The sequence below is a fragment of the Zootoca vivipara genome, chromosome 16 (assembly GCF_963506605.1).
Source record: "Zootoca vivipara chromosome 16, rZooViv1.1, whole genome shotgun sequence".
Taxonomy (NCBI): domain Eukaryota; kingdom Metazoa; phylum Chordata; class Lepidosauria; order Squamata; family Lacertidae; genus Zootoca; species Zootoca vivipara.
Genome location: NC_083291.1, coordinates 38659490 through 38677340, shown reverse-complemented (window position 1 = coordinate 38677340; position 17851 = coordinate 38659490). Strand labels below are relative to the sequence as shown.

The 17851-nt window shown below is 50.2% G+C and overlaps 1 protein-coding gene across 1 annotated transcript; it reads left to right on the top strand.

The window, feature by feature from the left end:
• Positions 1–219: 219 nt before the first annotated feature.
• DUSP9 (dual specificity phosphatase 9) lies at positions 220–17708 on the top strand. Its single transcript, XM_035097089.2, has 4 exons — positions 220–859; positions 5387–6767; positions 11009–11431; positions 14503–17708. Exons 2-4 carry the CDS (start codon positions 6410–6412, stop codon positions 14799–14801), a joined length of 1080 nt encoding a protein of 359 aa, XP_034952980.1. The 5' UTR covers positions 220–859; positions 5387–6409; the 3' UTR covers positions 14802–17708.
• The last annotated feature ends 143 nt before the right edge of the window (positions 17709–17851 follow it).

Below are 17851 nucleotides of genomic sequence, written 5' to 3'. Positions count from 1 at the left end.
CCACCTGACACCGTCCTTGTCCGGCTGGAAACCAGCTCAAGGGAGACGGATGCGCAACCGCGTGCGCGGGTGCGCGCCCGGCCGCCTCGCTTAGTTGCTCCCGCTCCGCCTCCCCGGGGAGGCGCCTCCGGCCAAAGACGACGCGCCTGGGCGGGGCTCCAGGCTGTACACAGCCACCACGTGGAGCTGGGGTGGGGACGCGCCTCGGCCAAGCGGGCAGAGAGAGGCGGAGAGAGAGGCTGGCCGTCCGCGCGGCGCTGGAGACGTTGCCTCGAGGCCGCCTCGCCTGCCCGCCTGCTTCTGCTCGCGTGGCCGGGCTTCTCCTCCCGCGGACCTGTTTATCTCTGGCATCTTACAGAACAAGTGTATCCACAGTGTCTCTCTCAACCCCGCGCTGCCCGCCCGCCCAGCCCCGCGCGGAAGTTGCTCGCAGCATCGCCAGCCGCCGAGCCGAGGAGGCTGCGGGCGGCCGAAGCTCTCCCTGGGCGCGCGCCCCGGCGCCCTGCAGATGGAGGCGGCCGAGGACTTCGTCGCTCCTCCCGCTGCCGCAGCGGCGAGTCGCCTTTCTCGCGGCGACGGGAGAGCAGGAGCCGGATCAGGCGACTGAGCCGAAGCAGCCCAGCAAAGCAGCCGAGCTGGCGGCGGCGCCGAAGACAGCGCCGGGCGGCGGAGCGGTTGGCCTCGAGAGCCGCCTTGGTGCAGGAGTCCTCCCTGCCCGCTTCGCTCTTCTCTCGAGGCCGAAGGAGACGCGCTGAGGGCGTCGGGCTCGCTCCGAAAACTGCGGCCCGTCTTAGGCGCAGACGCCGGCGGGATGGCCGAGCTCCGCGAGGCGTCCACAAAGCGCGGCGAGCGCCGCAGGGTAAGAGGAACGTGCGCCTTGGGCTCCGCTTTTACGCAGCGTTGGCTGCCAAGGGCTTGACGCGGCCAGGGCTTAGCCCCGCCGGGACCTCTTTTTTCTGTGCCGAGGTTTAAGCTGCGCAAAATTCGTGTGGAGTCCTAATCCTAAATACACCAGCTTGAAGCTCGATCCCATTGAACTCAGGAGGGCGGGCTAGTTGACTCCCGGCCCTGAGAAGATGGGAGGCGGATTCAAGAGAAATCGGGCTTCTGGGCACGCGCGAAGTACTTTCGCTTTAGCTATAAGCCCTGAGTAAACTTGCACAGGTACTGTACAAGGTAAATGGTGCTTTTGAGCATGTGTAAAGTGCCATCACTAAGGAACCACGGCCAGCCTTCCCGTGCACATTAGGGATTAAGAGAAGGTCTACTAGGCAAAGCAGAATATTTATTATTATTATTATTATTATTTTGAGGGGGAGGGCGTTATTCCCCTGGACACTCCTAGGGATGGATATTGGCAGTCTTCAGAATGCCCTTTCTGTACACACCTTGCAATCCTTGCCTCCACTCCTTAAGAAAGGTCGATATTAATATCTCCATTGCTAGGGTGAGATCAAGAGAGTGGAGGCTTGTCTGTGAAGTGGATCGTGGCAGAGGCAAAGACTCAAACAATAGACTTTTTGATGAAAAGTTTAGTCTTGGTTGGCTTCAGCTGCAGCAGGAAATAGGTTGTCTTGGCACAGGGAGCGATAGTTGGTGGGAGTTATAGTTCAGCAACATCTGAGAACCCAACGTTGAAGAGCACTGATGAAAGGGATAAATGGAGCAGGCCCAAGACAGGCCTGAGGCAGAACAGCCCAATGGCACCATCATCACTACTACCCTCCCAGTACTTGACCTGGCGCAATCTGCCCAGGGCATGCACAGGAGAACTCCAGTCATCCACTCCATTACCTTTTATGCCTCCCAAAGTTCACTGTATCTAAAGCAGGTGTGGGGAACCTGTAGCCCTCCACAGGTTGCTGAACTACAACTCCCATCATCCCTGGCCATTGGTCATGCTTGCTGGGGTAGATGGGAGTTGTAGTTTGGTTATGTTTGGAGGGCCCAAGGTTTCCCCACACCTAAGGCAACCTTGACTCGTTTCACCTCTTGCCATAGGCAAACTGCATGTGAACTTTGTCTGTTTCAGCAGTGTCCTATTTTGCAGCAGTGTTGTGAAGACAAAGCCTGCAAAGGGCTTACCGAATGAAAAGTTCCAAATAAATTATAAACTGTAACTAGTCTGGTTGTGAGTTGTGGCTGGTGCGTGGGGCTCCCTTGCTTTCCTGGGCTACTGGGAAGGAGGGTGAAGAGGCAAAGGGAATTAGGCGGTATGGAGCATGGCGATTCAGCCAAACCAGTGTTCCTGCCATTGCAAGCCACAGCAGGCTCCCTGCATCTTAACCCTCTCTGAGAGCAGCAGCAACCTGCGGTGTTGGGGGGCCACTTGTACCACCTCACCAGCCACTACTGACGAGGCTCCAGCAAGCTCAGCATGCTCTCCACATTGGGTGCCCCTCCAGACACCCTTTTTGGGGATTTTGTGATGATTTGTGCTCATGATACTATTGGGGTGGTTACTGTATATTCCTGCATATAAGACTACTTTTTAACCCAGGGAAATCTTCTCAAAAGTCAGGGGTCGTCTTATACGCTGGGTCGTATTTCTTATACGGCGCGTATATCCCAAACTCTATATTTTAACTGGAAAAGTCGGGGGTCGTCTTATACGCCCAGTCATCTTCTACGCCAGAATATATGGTATATGGGACTCTGCTTTCCATACTGTTTGTGCCTGCTGAAGATTGGAGGTGGAAATCCTGCTTTCTTTCCAGTTGATACATTCCCCATAACCTCCTGCTGGAGCGCTGTAAGTTTTTACAGAATGAAATGTTTCAGTTTGCTTTTTATTATTAGATTTATTTATTTATACCCCATCTTCTTCCCTGACGGCACTCGAGGCAGTTTACAGATAAAAACAAGTCATTAAGAACATGGGGGGGGGGAACCACAATCTTTTAAATCCAGTTAAACATTAATGGAATTAAAACTGTATACGTATATAAAATTTGTTTAAAACATACACATAAATACAATTAAAAAACACAGCACCAGCCTTTTCATTAAAAGCAGTCAATTCCCCAAAGCCTGTTAGAACAAGAGTCTTGTCCCGCTTGTGTTGGCTATAGCGCAGTGGTGCCCCTCCAGACGGCAGTAATGTGGCAACATGGGGAAAGCATCACAGAACAGCTCATAAAGCAGAATGATGTGTAAGCGGTCCAGTGTAAATCCACGACAAGTGCTCTATTGCCTGAATGTCATGTTGCAGAATAGACCTGCAGAAAGAAGCCCAAGTGGTGGGCTCTAAAAACCATGCTCTGTAGGGCTGCAAACCTATGCATCCTAACTCAAAGGAAAGCCCCACCAAACGTATCCTAGATCTTAGAAGAGGAAGGGTTGTCTGTTATCACTATCTGAGGTTCTTTGTGTGCCCCCTCCAGGAGAGGTCCTCAGGATGGCTACACGAGAAGGGGCCTTTTCTGCAGTGGCTCCCCACTTGGGAAATGTTCTTCCCAGGGAGGCTTGCCTGGAGCCTTCATTATATGTCTTTAGGTGCCAGGTGAAAATGTTCCTCTACAACCAGGACTTTGACTGTTTAAAGGATCTGTGGCCTTTTCAGTGTGCTTCTGGGAGAGGGGATATAGATTTGTTTGTTTTTATTTGTTATGTGTTTCATGTTCTTTTGTATTTTTATGCTGTAAGCCTCCCTGTGATTTTTGGATGAAGAGCAGTACTCCCAATTTACGTGGGTGGTACATTCCAAGGCACTGCATGTTTAAGTGAAATATGGTATATTTGAAACACCATTGAAAAAGCCTGCAAACACCCCATTCCGGCCCCACCCCTCCCTCTTTTCTGACGTTTTCAGGTTACTTCCTAGTTCAGCATGGTCACACACATATCAGATGTGCCTAAAACATCACTGCCTATATATAAATTTAATAAATGCCACTACTACTGCTGCTACTACTACCAATAATAATACTAGGAACTTGTAAAATGCTGATTAATTTCTCCTGCTTGTGTTCATTATATAAGCATTGGAGAATAGATGTGTGCTTTTCTGTTTTGTTAAGTGGTGGCTTTAATCTCGCTCAGCTATAGGTTGGCCAACTTTTCAACCAGCTCTTGCACTTGCATGTTTAGCAGAAGCAATTGATCTGCGGGCATTAACCTGTGATGTTTATTTCCAGGCCTCAAAAAGCTTTTTTTTCTGCTGATTTTCTGCAGATCAATCTCCTCTTAAAGGGAAGAGAGCAGGCCAGGTTATGGGGCAGGGTTTTTTAGGGGTGGGGGTAGGTGTTGACAACCCTAAATACGACTGAGCATTATGGAGCCAAGGGTGGTGATTATTCCGGATTGATTAAGCCACAATAAATTAATTGTTTGTGCCACTGATTCATAATCTGTAACTGGACATAGAGATTTGCATAATAGTTTTGAAAGGTAAAGGTAAAGGGACCCCTGACCATTAGGTCCAGTCGTGACCGACTCTGGGGTTGCACGCTCATCTCGCATTATTGGCCGAGGGAGCCGGCGTACAGCTTCCAGGTCATGTGGCCAGCATGACAAAGCCGCTTCTGGCAAACCAGAGCAGCACATGGAAACGCCATTTACCTTCCCGCTGTAGCGGTTCCTATTTATCTACTTGCATTTTGACGTGCTTTTGAACTGCTAGGTTGGCAGGAGCTGGGACCAAGCAACGGGAGCTCACCCCGTCACAGGGATTCGAACCGCCGACCTTCTGATCAGCAAGCCCTAGGCTCAGTGGTTTAACCACAGCGCCACCTGGGTCCCATAGTTTTGAAAGGTACAATAAGGAAATTGCCAACTTCCTCCTTTTGAAATCCTGAAAGTATAAGAAGCGCAAGAAGCTGCTGTCCTGAGTCAGCCTTCATCCCTTTGTCTCAGCACTGTCTGCACAGCCTGGCAGGCAGTGACTGTCCTGTGTCTCAGACGGAGTCCTTTCCCAACCCCATTGGCGGATGAGCCAAGTTGAACCTGAGAGTTTTACTCAGGTGCAAAGCACGTGCTCTTACGACTGGAGCTATGGTCCTTAGTAGAGGGTGCTTCTGAGCTCGTGCAGAGTGCCTCTCTCCCTCCTGCACTCACCCACACCCGACTACCTTTAGTCACCTTACACACATCTGGGATTCAGAGCGAAAGGCTTCCTGGGTGTGCAAGATGTGGCTGGTTTGAAATGAAGGAATGGAAGCCCCGGGTGCCTGCAGTGTGTACACAGCCTATGTTGTCATCCGACTCTTGGCAGTGACTGCTGTCTTCCCTCTGGTTGCCAGGAAGTCTCTCGTCAGCATCTGGCCAGGATGGAGGGGACAGCAAGGTGCCAGGAAGGGAACACGCACTTCCCGTGTTTCCCTTAGCCTGCTGCCTGTGTGCTCTCTCTCCCCCAGCCTCACTCTCCCCTTTTGCTTTCCCACTGCAGGTTCCTCCAGGATCTGTGCTAGTATCCCCTTCTCTGGAAGCCTGAGGTGCTGTTCTTGGTACCCAGAGCGTGCACATCTCTCTCTCTCTCTCTCTTCCCCCCCTCCCTTCATTTTCTACACACACACCCCCCCACTGGCTTACCTGGATGCCTGCTTACCACAGACCCACGCCACCCTGGCCTCTGCTTCAGCACATCCTCTCCAGCGACACTGGATAGACTTCAGCTGGCAGGTGGATCAAGGGATTCTTCTTCAGGCTGGGACACAAGTTCTGGCTCTCCACAACTGGCAGAGATCTACCGGTTACTTCCAGGGCAGCAACGGCAGAGGAACAATATTAGCTGGATTCCCATGCAGAGAAAGGGGAGGCACAACTTGCGATCCTAATTTTGGTTGGCTGCAGCTGTCCCTGATTTGGAAGATCATCCCTTGCGTGGCAGCACTAGGGGAACCACAGCAGTAAGACAGGTCAGGATTCTGAGTGGAGTGTCCAAGAAGCCACTTCTCCCCCCTCTGCGAGAATCCTCTGTAGCCTCTTCTCCTCCAGACTGTCGCAAAGCCCAGGGACCCGTCCCTCCTTTTCTACTTTCGCCACTTGAGAGGCTAGGTACCATACCATACCATTCCTTTCCCTTCTCCCCCCTCCAAAAAAAGACTGAAGGATGATTTCCACGCATGGAGGCACCTCTCATTGTACCCCGCTCTTGCTTTGGTAGCCCAGGCTGTTTGGATTGCGATGGATGGGGTGAGACCTGTGCTGGCAACATGATGTAGTGATTCCTTCAGGGCAAAGGCACCTGGGACTTCGGATCCTGAGTTTGGAACGACCTGCCAATTGGACAAAACCTTTCCCTGCAGACTCCCCTTTTCAGGCCCTGGAAGTGGCGAGCTTCTGGGTGCAGCTGTTGCGTCATTGCGAGTGGGGAAAATCCAGGCGGTGCTCTGAGATTTTGGCAAGGTTGGCTTGGGCAGTCTTGACCGTGAAGATTCTCATCATCTTCCAGACCGTGGCTTGTAGCCACATGGAAGACCTGGGAAAATCCACGTCGTGGCTGCGGGCTGAGCTGGCCTCCCCGTCTCCGTGCCTCCACATCCTGGACTGCCGCAGCCGGGAGCTGTACGACTCGTCCCACGTGGAGCGGGCGCTGAGCGTGGCCCTCCCGGGGCTGCTGCTTCGTCGTCTCCGGAAGGGGAATCTTTCAGTCCGGTCCTTGCTGCCAGGGCCTCCCCAGGCCCTCAGGGATAGCACGGTGCTCCTATATGACGAGGGAACGCTCCAGCTGCCCCCATCAGGGAGCCAGGAGGAGGACGAAGGGTCGGTGCTGGTGACGCTTCTGCAGAAGCTGCGGGAGGAAGGTTGCCCCGCCTACTACCTGCAAGGTGGGTGTGCTGAGGGAAAGCAGGATTTGTGAAGGTGGGGGGTAACTTTGAGATGGGGCAGGGCTACCCAACATATGGATACTTATCTCTTTCCTAGGGGGCTACCTTAGGTTGAGTCCACCTCATCAGTCTCAGGACAAGCCACACAGACTGGCAAAGGTTCTCTGGGGTTTGGGGGGGGGCGTTCCCAGCCCTACCTGAAAATACTGGTGCCTGGACCTGGGACTTTGCATGCAAAGCAGATGCTCTACCTTTGAGCTGTGGCCCTTGCCTAAAAGATGTGGAAGCTCCCTTCTATTCAGTCAGGCCATTGGTCCATCTTGGTGTTATCTGCACTGACTGACAGCTTCTCTTCAGGGTTTGAGGAAGCGTCTTCTCCCAACCCTTCCCAAAGATGCTGCGGCCTTCTGCATGCAAAGCAGGTGCTCTACCTGTGATCTGTGGAGCAGGGGAAAGGCAGATTCAGGAATATCGTTGCCAGATTTCAAGCCAGAGATTTCCTCTGTTTTTAAATTTGCTGCTGAATCAGGAGAGCAGATAACCACAATTGCTTGCACCTATTGCACCCCTCCCTGTACTGCCATGTTCCCCCTCCCTGCCTGTTCTAATGAGCAGTTTTTCAGCTGTGGCAACTCAGGAGAATTGCTGCCTCTGAAGCAGAGGAGGAACCTGGCCATCTGGGGTTTGACTTGGCATAAGGGGGTGTCCATATTAGCACCATAGAGTTCAGTTTGTTTTTGTTTGTGCAACACACAGGGAACACTCTATGGGTGGGATTTGGGGGACAAGGCAGCGGATGCTTTCACCCTGCTTTCACACCTTGGCTAGAGATGAATTACAGAATGGCTTCAGGCCTCCAATCAGTGTGAAGCTAGATAGAGAAACAACGCCTCCAACAGTAGCATCTGAGAACAAAGTGCAGGATACGTATGTATTTTGGATAACACTGTGGGAACATGGATGACAAACCGAGCCCTGGAAGTGCAGTGAGGACACAGTAAATTGGGGCGTGGGCATGGCCTTGGTATTGTTGCACATCCCTTCCTAGTGACCTTAGCCAGGAATATTATCCTGTATCAGAGATGGAGGAACCTGTGTCGCTCTTGTGAACTCCAACTCCCATCAGCTCCAGCCAACATGGCCAAGGCTTGGGGGATAGTGGGAGCTGGAGTCCAGGAACATTTGGAAGGTACCTCTGGTTCCTCACACCTGCCTAAGATTTTATGTCTCTTCCTAGGGAGGTTTGCCCAGCGCCTTCATTACATATCTCTAGGTGCCAGGCAAAAGCATCTCCCAGGCCTTTTAAACTGATGGGGTACTGTGTTCATTTGTTATTGTGACTTTAAAAAAGGAAGCCCTGAAAGTGAAGTGTTTTCCCCTTGCTACATCTGCATGCTTTCAAGGTCTTCTTTATCCCCCAGCTCTTAAATGTACAAGGGGGACTCTGCCAGGGTGGGTGAGTGGGCGGCTGGGGGGGGGGGGTTGGATGGCAACACAGCACAGGCCTGCCCTGGGAAACTTCCCTGGCCGCTTCCCAAGCCTGTTAAGTCTCACCCTAGGCCTGACCCATCAGAGCAACCGGGCTGGGAGCCAGAAGAGAACAGTAGTGAATAAGGCTGCCAGCTCTTCAACTGGCCATTGTAGCTGTGCTTTTAACAAAAGTTTGATTTGCAGACCCTTAGCAAATGGTGATTCTCTGCAGGGCTGTGAAAAGCTTCACTTGCAGATTTCTGCACTATGTGCTTCTGCTAAATGCAAAAGAACTTGCCAATCCCCCCCCCCAATCAGTTTGCGACTCTAAATCTCAGCAAGCCTTTTGGCAAGTGTGCCACCAGTGAAGCCCAAACTATGAGCCACTTTAGCTTCTACAGCAGGTTATATGAAGCTCCCACTTTGTCTCTTTGACTTCCTCCGCATGGAGCTTTGCTGTGATTCAACCCTTGGCTACCCTTTAGCTAGACCACGGGGCGCCCTTCAGATTATGAACTACAATGCCTATCAGTCCCTGTCAGCATGGTCAGGGATGATGGGGAGTTGCAGTTCGACAACATTTTGAGGGCGCCAGGTTGGCTCTGTCCACCTATTGACTGACTAATTGTAGGGTTGCCAAACTGCAACTTGAATGCTCAAGACCAAACTGCACACAGTGCAGAGTTCTGTGTAACTTTGATCCTCTTTCTTTATTTTTGACTGTAGCCTTTTCAGCAGAGTTGGGTAGAGGGGACTGCTTAACCTTTCCACCAGCAGCAGTGGTTGCCTCTTCAAAAATCACCCCTTCATCTGTTTTTCTCCACATCAGGGAAAATATTCTTGAACCTGTGTTTTTTCCTCCATGGAGAGAAATGTAGTTGTGAGTGATTTTCAGCACAAAAGCATCTCCTTCCCACCCACAGATCTTCCACTCAAGATTGCACCTCTCTCTGCGGCTACCTTTTCATGTGAGATGCTCTTAAAAATATATTGAGGCAAAGCTACACCCAGCAGCATTTAACATGTAGTTCGCTGCTCACTTTGTCCTTTGGAAAAAGTGATTAGGTGGAAGATGAAAACAGAGTTTCCCCCACACACATTGCAAGCTGCTCTTAAATTCTCTCTTGTGCACAACAACGGTATTACGGTAAAAGTATTACGGTAAAAGTGCAGGAGCACTGCCCTTTTTCACCAGGTCTCCCTAATTCTCCCCACCCCTGCTCCGCAGCACTGAAGACTGCCAGGATTGCAGGTTTCGGGACAGCTGCACATTCCTGCATTGCAATGGGTTGGGCTAGATCAGGGGTAGGCAACCTAAGCCCAGGGGCTGGATGCGGCCCAGTTGCCTTCTCAATCTGGCCCACGGACAGTCCGGGAATCAGCGTGTTTTATACGAGTAGAATGTGTGCTTTTATTTAAAATGCATCTCTGGGTTATTTGTGGGGAATTGGAATTTGTTCATTATTTTTTTCAAAATATAGTCCGCCAGTCCGCCCCCCACATGGTCTGGTGGACCGGCCCATGGCTGAAAAAGGTTGCTGACCCCTGGGCTAAATGATCCTCAAGGTCCCTTTAACTCTGCAGTTCTCCGATTCTGTGCTCTTTTTAAAAATGCCAAAAGCCTGGAATGGGAGCAGTTAAAGTGTTTTGTTATGTAATCTATGATAAACATGTCCTGCAGATTTCTACAATCAAAAGGTAATATCGCCAAGGCAACAATCTGTAAACAAACAATCTCCCCTGCACAACACTTTGCAGCAGCCTCTGTAAGCGAAAGGGGGGCTGTGTTAAAGTGGGGACAAGAGGTCTGGGCTCCAGCAGAAAGGATTCAGCACTTGGAGCTCCTGACTGCTCCTTAACAACACCTTTGCCAAGTACAGAAAGTCATGGATATGGGTAGGGCAAAAGTACTGCTTCTGGGGGGGGGTCCTGAATGGAGTAACTGTGCCCCTAAAGGACCAGGTATGCAAGACTCACCGCTGCCCATGGAGGCGCAGGTCAATTCTGTGTCCAGGGCGGCTGTCTATCAGTTCCATCTGGTACATTGGCTGAGACCCTGCCTGCCCGCATACTGTCTCACCAGAGTGGTGCATGCTCTAGTTATCTCCCACTTAGACTACTGCAACGCGCTCTACGTGGGGCTACCTTTGAAGGTGACCCAGAAACTACAACTAATCCAGAATGCAGCAGCTAGACTGATGACTCGGAGTGGCTGCCGGGACCGTATAACACCGGTCCTGAAAGACCTACATTGGCTCCCAGTACGTTTCCAAGCACAATTCAAAGTGTTGGTGCTGACCTTGAAAGCCCTGAACAGCCTTGGACCAGTATACCTGAAGGAGCATCTCTACCCCCATCATTCAGCCCAGACACTGAGGTCCAGTGCCGAGGGCCTTCTGGTGGTTCCCTTGCTGTAAGAAGTGAGGTTACAGGCACAGGGCCTTCTCGGTAGTGGTGCGCACCCTGTGGAATGCCCTCCCATTAGATGTTAAGGAGATGAGTAATTATATAACCTTTAGGAGACATCTGAACTGATTTTTTAAAATGTTTAATGTCTTTATGTTTTTAATATTCTGTTGGAAGCGGCCCAGAGTGGCTGGTGCAACCCAGGACAGGGTACAAATAATAAATTGTTATTGTTAATAATTATTGCAGGAAAGGGTGTCCCCACTATGACAGGGGAACCTCCAGTGTAAGTGCTTTAATTCTGCATGTAACAACTGTGGCTATGCTGCTGCTGAGTCGTCTCTTGGCTTTGTCCTTCCTTGCAGGAGGCTTCCATAAATTTCAGGCTGAATGGCCACACCTCTGTGAGACCAACCTGGACACAGCCAGTGCTAGTAGCTCACCTGTGCCCCCGACAGCTCCTGTGGTGGGACTGGGCGGCCTGAGCCTCAGCTCCGACTGCTCCGATGCAGAGTCGGGGCCCCTCAGCAGCGGGATGGAGTCGGAAGGGGCGAGCCCCCCCTCCTTCCCCGTGCAGATTCTACCCAACCTCTACCTGGGCAGCGCCCGTGACTCTGCCAACATGGACACCCTGGCCAAACTGGGCATCCGCTACATCCTCAACGTCACCCCCAACCTGCCCAACCTCTTTGAGAAGAACGGCGACTTCCATTACAAGCAGATCCCTATCTCAGACCACTGGAGCCAGAACCTCTCTCAGTTCTTCCCTGAGGCCATTGAGTTCATTGGTGAGTGAAGGGGAAGGCAGGCAGAAAACCACACCCTTGGCCTCCCGCTTGCCTTTTCCTGTGGCTGTTGTCTGCTGGCCATCGGAGGACCCATTCACATGACCCCTGCAAAGCATTTGAGGGAATGTGGCTTGTGTCCCCGAGACAGTCATCTGAGTCCACTAAGAAGCAACTGGCAGCCCTTGAGCTCACTGCAGCTCACAGCTGACTGACTCCTAGTTGGGCCCCGTCACTCACCTTTGAGTCTTCACGTTGGGGGCGGGGACAGACTAGATGGACCTTTGGAGTCCCTTCCAGCTCTGCAATTCTATGATTCATGATTGATTCATAAGGGGGGCCAGGGAACCTAGAAACACTGTGTCTCCCGCAGTTTTTTTGTAATACAGTGGTGCCTCGCTAGACGAAATTAATTCGTTCCACGGGTCTTTTCTTATAGCGAAAAATTCGTCTAGCGAATCCCATAGGAATGCATTGAATTTTTTTTTTAAAAAAATTGCCCATAGGAACGCATTAATTGAATTTTAATGCATTCCTATGGGAAACCACGATTTGCTAGACGAATTTTTCGTAAAACGGATTCGTCTAGCGAGGCAACCTCCGCTCGAAAAATCCTTTTGTTAAGCGGAAATTTCGTTCAGCAGGGCATTCGTTAAGCAAGGCACCACTGTATACCACTTGGGAACTTTCAGTACTCTGGGGCTTGCCAGTGAGTAAGGAGCTGGGACCAACACCCCAGATTGTCCCACCAGTGCATCTAGTTGTTTTGGGGGCCAGTGGGCAGATAGATACACTTGGAAATGGGTTTTCCAAGCCAGGGTCCCCATAGTGAGTTGCTGGTGCTTGAACTAAGGTCAGGTAGGACCAAGGAAGGGCAGGAGGCCTGGCTTCCAGTATTAATCCCTGGCTTGGGTGATCCAAAGGCCTCACCCAAGGTCAGTGGGGCCAGAGCTTTGCCTCCTTGTTTCCTCCTCTGCATCAGCTGTGAATGAACCTTTGCCCTCCACCCCCACCCACAAGATTTGCTGCACTACAACTCCCATCATCCCTGGCCATTGGCCGTGCTTGCTGGGAGTGTGGGGAGTTGTAGTTTGGTGACATCTGGACCAAGGGTTCCCCATACCTGCTGTACAGGAATAAGGCTCATGGGTCCTCAGGCAGCTTATTAGGTAAAGTCCTTAGAACTTGTGGGGCTCCCAGTTGATCTACATCTTTAGTGATGAGGTACAGTAATAAAGCGCCCCAGACTAGAGAAGGCAACACGATGGTGTGCCATTCCGTTCTCATTTGTTCTCATGACACTCTCAGCAGGCACAGTTTTCAAGCAGCCCCATACTGATCTGCTTTGAATTTTGTGCTGCTGGAGAGCAGGAGTCCTTTACCTGCTGAGGGCATCAAGTTAGCCCTAGATGGTTGTGAGCATAAGCCCTTAGCTCAAGGTATCTACTGCATGGGCTGGGTTAACTGACACCTCCAGCCCACCCCTGTCTTTTAGGGACGTACATGCGCAGCCCCTCACTCTTCCTTTGCCTTACAAACCTGCAATCTTCCCTGACGTTAAGTCTCCTACACTCCCAAACTGGTTCTCTGCTGCTGGCCAGTCTCCCCCTTTTCTTTCTCATTGAGCAGCTTCCGTGTGTGCACACAGCGAGGTCTGTGGTCTGTGCAGCCTCAGATTGGTTCTGTTCCTGCATCATCTGTAGAGTGTCCTACAGAATATGATGCCTTGGTACCAACTAGGCCCGCAATGGTTCATTGATGAATTTGCCAGATTAATTATTTTAAAAGATTTTGTTCGGGTGCCTCTGATTGATAAAGCAGAGCAAAGAGAGGCATTTTCCCTTTTCTCTCTATTCAACAGAGATAATGCATTCTCATAAACTGACTTATTTGCATTCCTCATTCTAATCATTTTGCTTGGCCACTCAAATTTTCACAAAGTGCTTCTTGCAAGCAGGGCACTGCAACAAAATGTTGCAGCAACTCCATTCCACTTCCCCTCCCTTCCAGTGGTAGGAAGGGGGTGCCTGCCCACCCCCCAAACTCCCTTATCATGGGCCACAGCTATTTTTTGAGCTTTCTCTCCTGATCATCTAATGTCAGCTCAAATGCCCTTTTCCTCATTGTTTCACACTCTCTTTTGCTGCCCACTTCCTTTTGCCCCCAAACTTCTAAATTCTTTGCAAGCCTTTCTGGAACTGGAGCCAGAAGAGAACAATTTGCACACTCTTTTCTAGACCTAGATTGTGTGTTTCTTTGGCACAGTTTGAAATATGCTGTTGCAGTGCACGCAGTCATGGACACATACAATTCTCAGACTTTTCCTTTGGAAAATTCAGCATCAAATCTTCCATTTTAAAAAAATGGAGTGATGGAAGAATAATCTCTGGGACAGTTTAGGAGAGATGATGCCCACCAGTACCTTTTATCAAAGTTGTCTCCATCTGGTTTCTCCCTAGCATGATGCAAAGGGCCATTGCCCTGCTGCCGTGGTCCCTAGGCAAGTCAGTCTGTGTGAAAAATCAAAACAAGGTCACTTATATTCCCGGGGGGGAGGGGGAGCAAAGCTGAATTCGGTGACATGTATAAATTATGTGACCAAGCATATCTACATCTTTCTTAATTGCTTCATATAGTTGGAGGAGCATGGCAGAATGTGAAGTCCTATCACATCACTAGGAGCTTTACTCAGCCCCACTCTGGCTAGTGAAATCTCAGCAGTCAATTTCTATATACAGTCAGCCCTGAGGACTAGAAACTTGCTTTTTGATACACACACACACACACACACACACACACACACACACACACACACACAGGAAGCCAAGTTCTTCGCTAGTAAAGTTGCAGGATATCCTCAGCACTGCTCTTAACCTGAACTTTCACACCCCCCCTTGGGTTCTTCCCCCACCTGCCCCCTTTGTCCTGCCTCCCTCCCCTCATCCCCGCTTTCTTCTCTGCCCCAGCCCTACAGCCCCAGTTTTACAGGACAGCAAATCCAGTGCAGCCGTATTCACGCGCCCAACCTGTTCTTTCCCTTCCTTTCCCCTTTCTCGTTCCCTCTCTTGTCCCAGATGAGGCCCTGTCCCGGAACTGTGGCATCCTGGTGCACTGCTTGGCGGGGATCAGCCGCTCGGTGACCGTCACTGTAGCCTACCTCATGCAGAAGCTCAACCTCTCCCTCAACGACGCCTACGATCTGGTGAAGCGGAAGAAGTCCAACATCTCGCCCAACTTCAACTTCATGGGGCAGCTGCTGGACTTTGAGAAGTCGCTGGGGCTCAGCAGGGCCAGCCGGCGCCCCCCCTCCGGCCAGAGCTGCTTCTTCACCTCGCCAACTGACGACAGCGTCTTTGAGCTGGATCCCACGTAGGGCCAAAACAGGGCGGTGGCCTCTCTTCTTGTCGTCGTCATTGGCCGCCTCCTCCTCCTCCTCCTCTTCAGTTTTTCCTGCCTGCCCTGGTGGCAGAGTCCCTTCGGGGACCAACTGAATACCTCACACGCCAGAGAGGAAGGCACCTCTTACAGCTGCCTTTGTTGCTGTGGATACTGCACACCTTCCCAAACATGCAGCTCAGCTGATGGGGCCAGATCAATAACCAAAGACCCTCCCTGCCCCCCACAACCCTTTCCGCCTGCCTCTCCATTCCCCAAGATGCCTGGATAAAATGTTGAGTGTTTCCTCTGGGCACACAGACCGTGTGGTCCAGGCCACCCTGATAGATTTTAAAAGATTTGGAACGGGCCGTTTTCAGGGCTGGAACCTGCTGGTTGCTAAAGTGCCCATCTTAATATAGGACGTTCCCCATTCTACAGCCATAATCTAGAAACTGGTTGGGTTGCAGACCTATGGCTCCTATGAGAATCCTCCCTCCCCCCCAGAACTTCCAGTTCTAGAGCTACATCATTCAGTTTAAGGGGGGGAAATGGGGGGGGGTAATGAAAGAGAGAAACGAGTCTCCTGTGGCATGAATAAAAGGATAATCCAGATTAGAAGCGTATATCTCAAAGGTGAAAGGTTCCATCTTGTTCTTGTTCTTGTTCCAAAACAGTGTCGCTGCATGTATAGTCTGAGACTCTAGAATTGCCTTAGGGAGCCCCTGCCAGGAATGGTACAAGACACCAAACAAAAGAATCTACACCCTTTTAAGCCTTTGGCCTCTGGTTCTAGGAATTAATCCTATCATGCCTGATGCAAGAACTGCAGCTCTGGAACTGGGACAGTTAAGGAATCTCTGGGTCAAGAACCTACAAGCTTTGGATGGAGATCCAGAAGCCTGTATCATTCATTGTACCTCAACCATCATCTGCCCCACAACTTCCCATCCCAGAAGCAGTTCCAGCCGGCCACTCTGGAATTAATCCAGCTATTTCGGAAAAGCAGAAGGAAAATGTGTGGGGTCGAGGTTTTGGAGCAGATTTGCATCAGGGAGCCGGCTGGAAGACCTAGATAATAGGGGGCGTGGCGATCAGTTCCTGCACAGAGGTGGTGAAAGTGGAGCAGCTCTGAATTTCATGCCTGTGTTTGTACAAATGTTGAATATGTGTATGCCTTAATGCCTGCTTGTAAGCAACCAGAGCTGTGTGTGTGTGAGTACTAGACAGTGCCTGCTTAGCCTGCATGCAGGGCTTAATTTGTGGCCAGAACATAGGGCTGAAACTCGCTTTCAGTGTCAGGTGCTCCGTCCAGGCACAAGTTAAGTACTAGTAACAAAGAAGAGAGCACTTCTGAGCATGGGCAGAAAAACAATCAAAGAAGTAGTAGGTAAATGGGCAGGCCGCTGGCCACAGGCTGCTCCCCTGCAATAGGCTACAGTTCTTGGGTAAAAGGATGTGAATTGTAATAAATAGGCTTGAACCTCAGCACTTCCTTTTTTAAAAAAATGAATTAAATTAACCATTGCCTGTAAGTGAGTGTAGTCAGATAACAGATTGTGCCTGTATGTTCTATGTCCAGGGCATGCTGATGCCCCCTGCTTAATGAGAGTTCCCTAGGTGTCTGTTGTGGGGGAGGAGGGGAAAGGAGATTGTTAGCCGCTTTGAGACTCCTTCGGGTAGTGATAAAGCGGGATATCAAATCCAAACTCCTCCTCTTCTTCTTCACTATGGATCTGCTGGGCTGATTCTCTGCTGCAATTCCATAAGTTGTTGGCATTTTCTGCAGGATTGGCTTCTTCCTGATCCCGCCTTCCTTTCTTGACATTTCTTTAAAGCAACTTTCTTAGTCCTTTTGGCTATGAAGATATGCTTAAAAGTGCTCTCAGGCAATGCTTGCTGAAATAATCTTGAGCAGCTGCAGAATGAGGGGCTCCAGGGTCCTGCATAGTGGGCCTCCCTATGATTAGCAAAAGCAGGATAAAGGATGCAGAGCTGTAAGCAAAAATTTGCAGAGTAACACTGCAATCTTAGTGTCTGCATAGAATTACTGGTAAGTCCTATGATGTCCGATGAGACTTATTCCTAGGTAAAGGTGTAGAGAGGACTGCAGCTTAGGTTGTACAAAATACAAGCAATTATGCAAATTCACTCAGCTAGTATCATTCATGTGGGTTGCAGAATTCAGCTTTGGGTGGGGGGGGGGATTTGGACTGCCTGGACACAACCTTTAATTTTATTTGGCTGTAGACTTCAGTCCTGTGTACCTGTAGGTGAAAAATGCAGGTCCGTCATTTTCTCTTTTCCTCTTCATGGCAGCTAAGAGAACTGCCTTAGGATGGTCATTTTTTAAATAATAATAATAATAATTAATAATAATGGTTGGTATCCTGGTCTCTTTGTTTTCCAAATGAATGTATATGGCTTCGGAACCAACTGCGGAGATAGGCAAGGACTGTCATTGCCATGGGCAACACAGTCACTGCAATAAAAACAGGCCTTTAAACAGAGGAGTGTGGATTTGTTTGGTGTTGATGCCGATGAAAAGCAGCTGATGGCGAACCACTTCACATGCACAGGACTAATCCAAAGAAAGCCACTAACCCGGGTTTGAGGAACCTCTGGCCCTGGAGATGTTTGCTGAACTACAACTCCCATCTTTCTTGGCTATTGGCCAGGCTTGCTGGGACTTCTGGGAGCTGTAGTTCAGCAGCATCTGGAGGGCCAAAGGTTCCCCACATCTGCCATAACCCCAATGACTGAGATCATCTGGATTTTTAAATAAAAAACAGAATGGTGTTTCATAGTGTACATACACCATCTTTATAATTTAAAACGTGGCTGTACATTTCTGTACTCAGAAATAAATAAAAGCCTCACTCACTGATGTTTTGAGTAGAAGACATTATCAGCCCCGTGCTTTAACCATCTGAGCTATTCTCCACCAGTGGCCTTCACTGTGGCTGATCAGAAGTCAGAACAAAAGCAGGAACCACAGAGTCAGTCTTGGGTCCCGAAATTTCAATGGACTGCAATTCCCATCATCTC

What these genes read in the sequence shown, in the direction of transcription:
- DUSP9 (XM_035097089.2), top strand. Translation starts at nt 6,410, where the DNA reads ATGGAAGACCTGGGAAAATCCACGTCGTGGCTGCGGGCTGAGCTGGCC. An exon ending in CCCCGCCTACTACCTGCAAG is followed by an intron (nt 6,768 to 11,008) that starts GTGGGTGTGCTG and finishes CCTTCCTTGCAG; the next exon opens with GAGGCTTCCATAAATTTCAG. An exon ending in TGAGGCCATTGAGTTCATTG is followed by an intron (nt 11,432 to 14,502) that starts GTGAGTGAAGGG and finishes CTCTTGTCCCAG; the next exon opens with ATGAGGCCCTGTCCCGGAAC.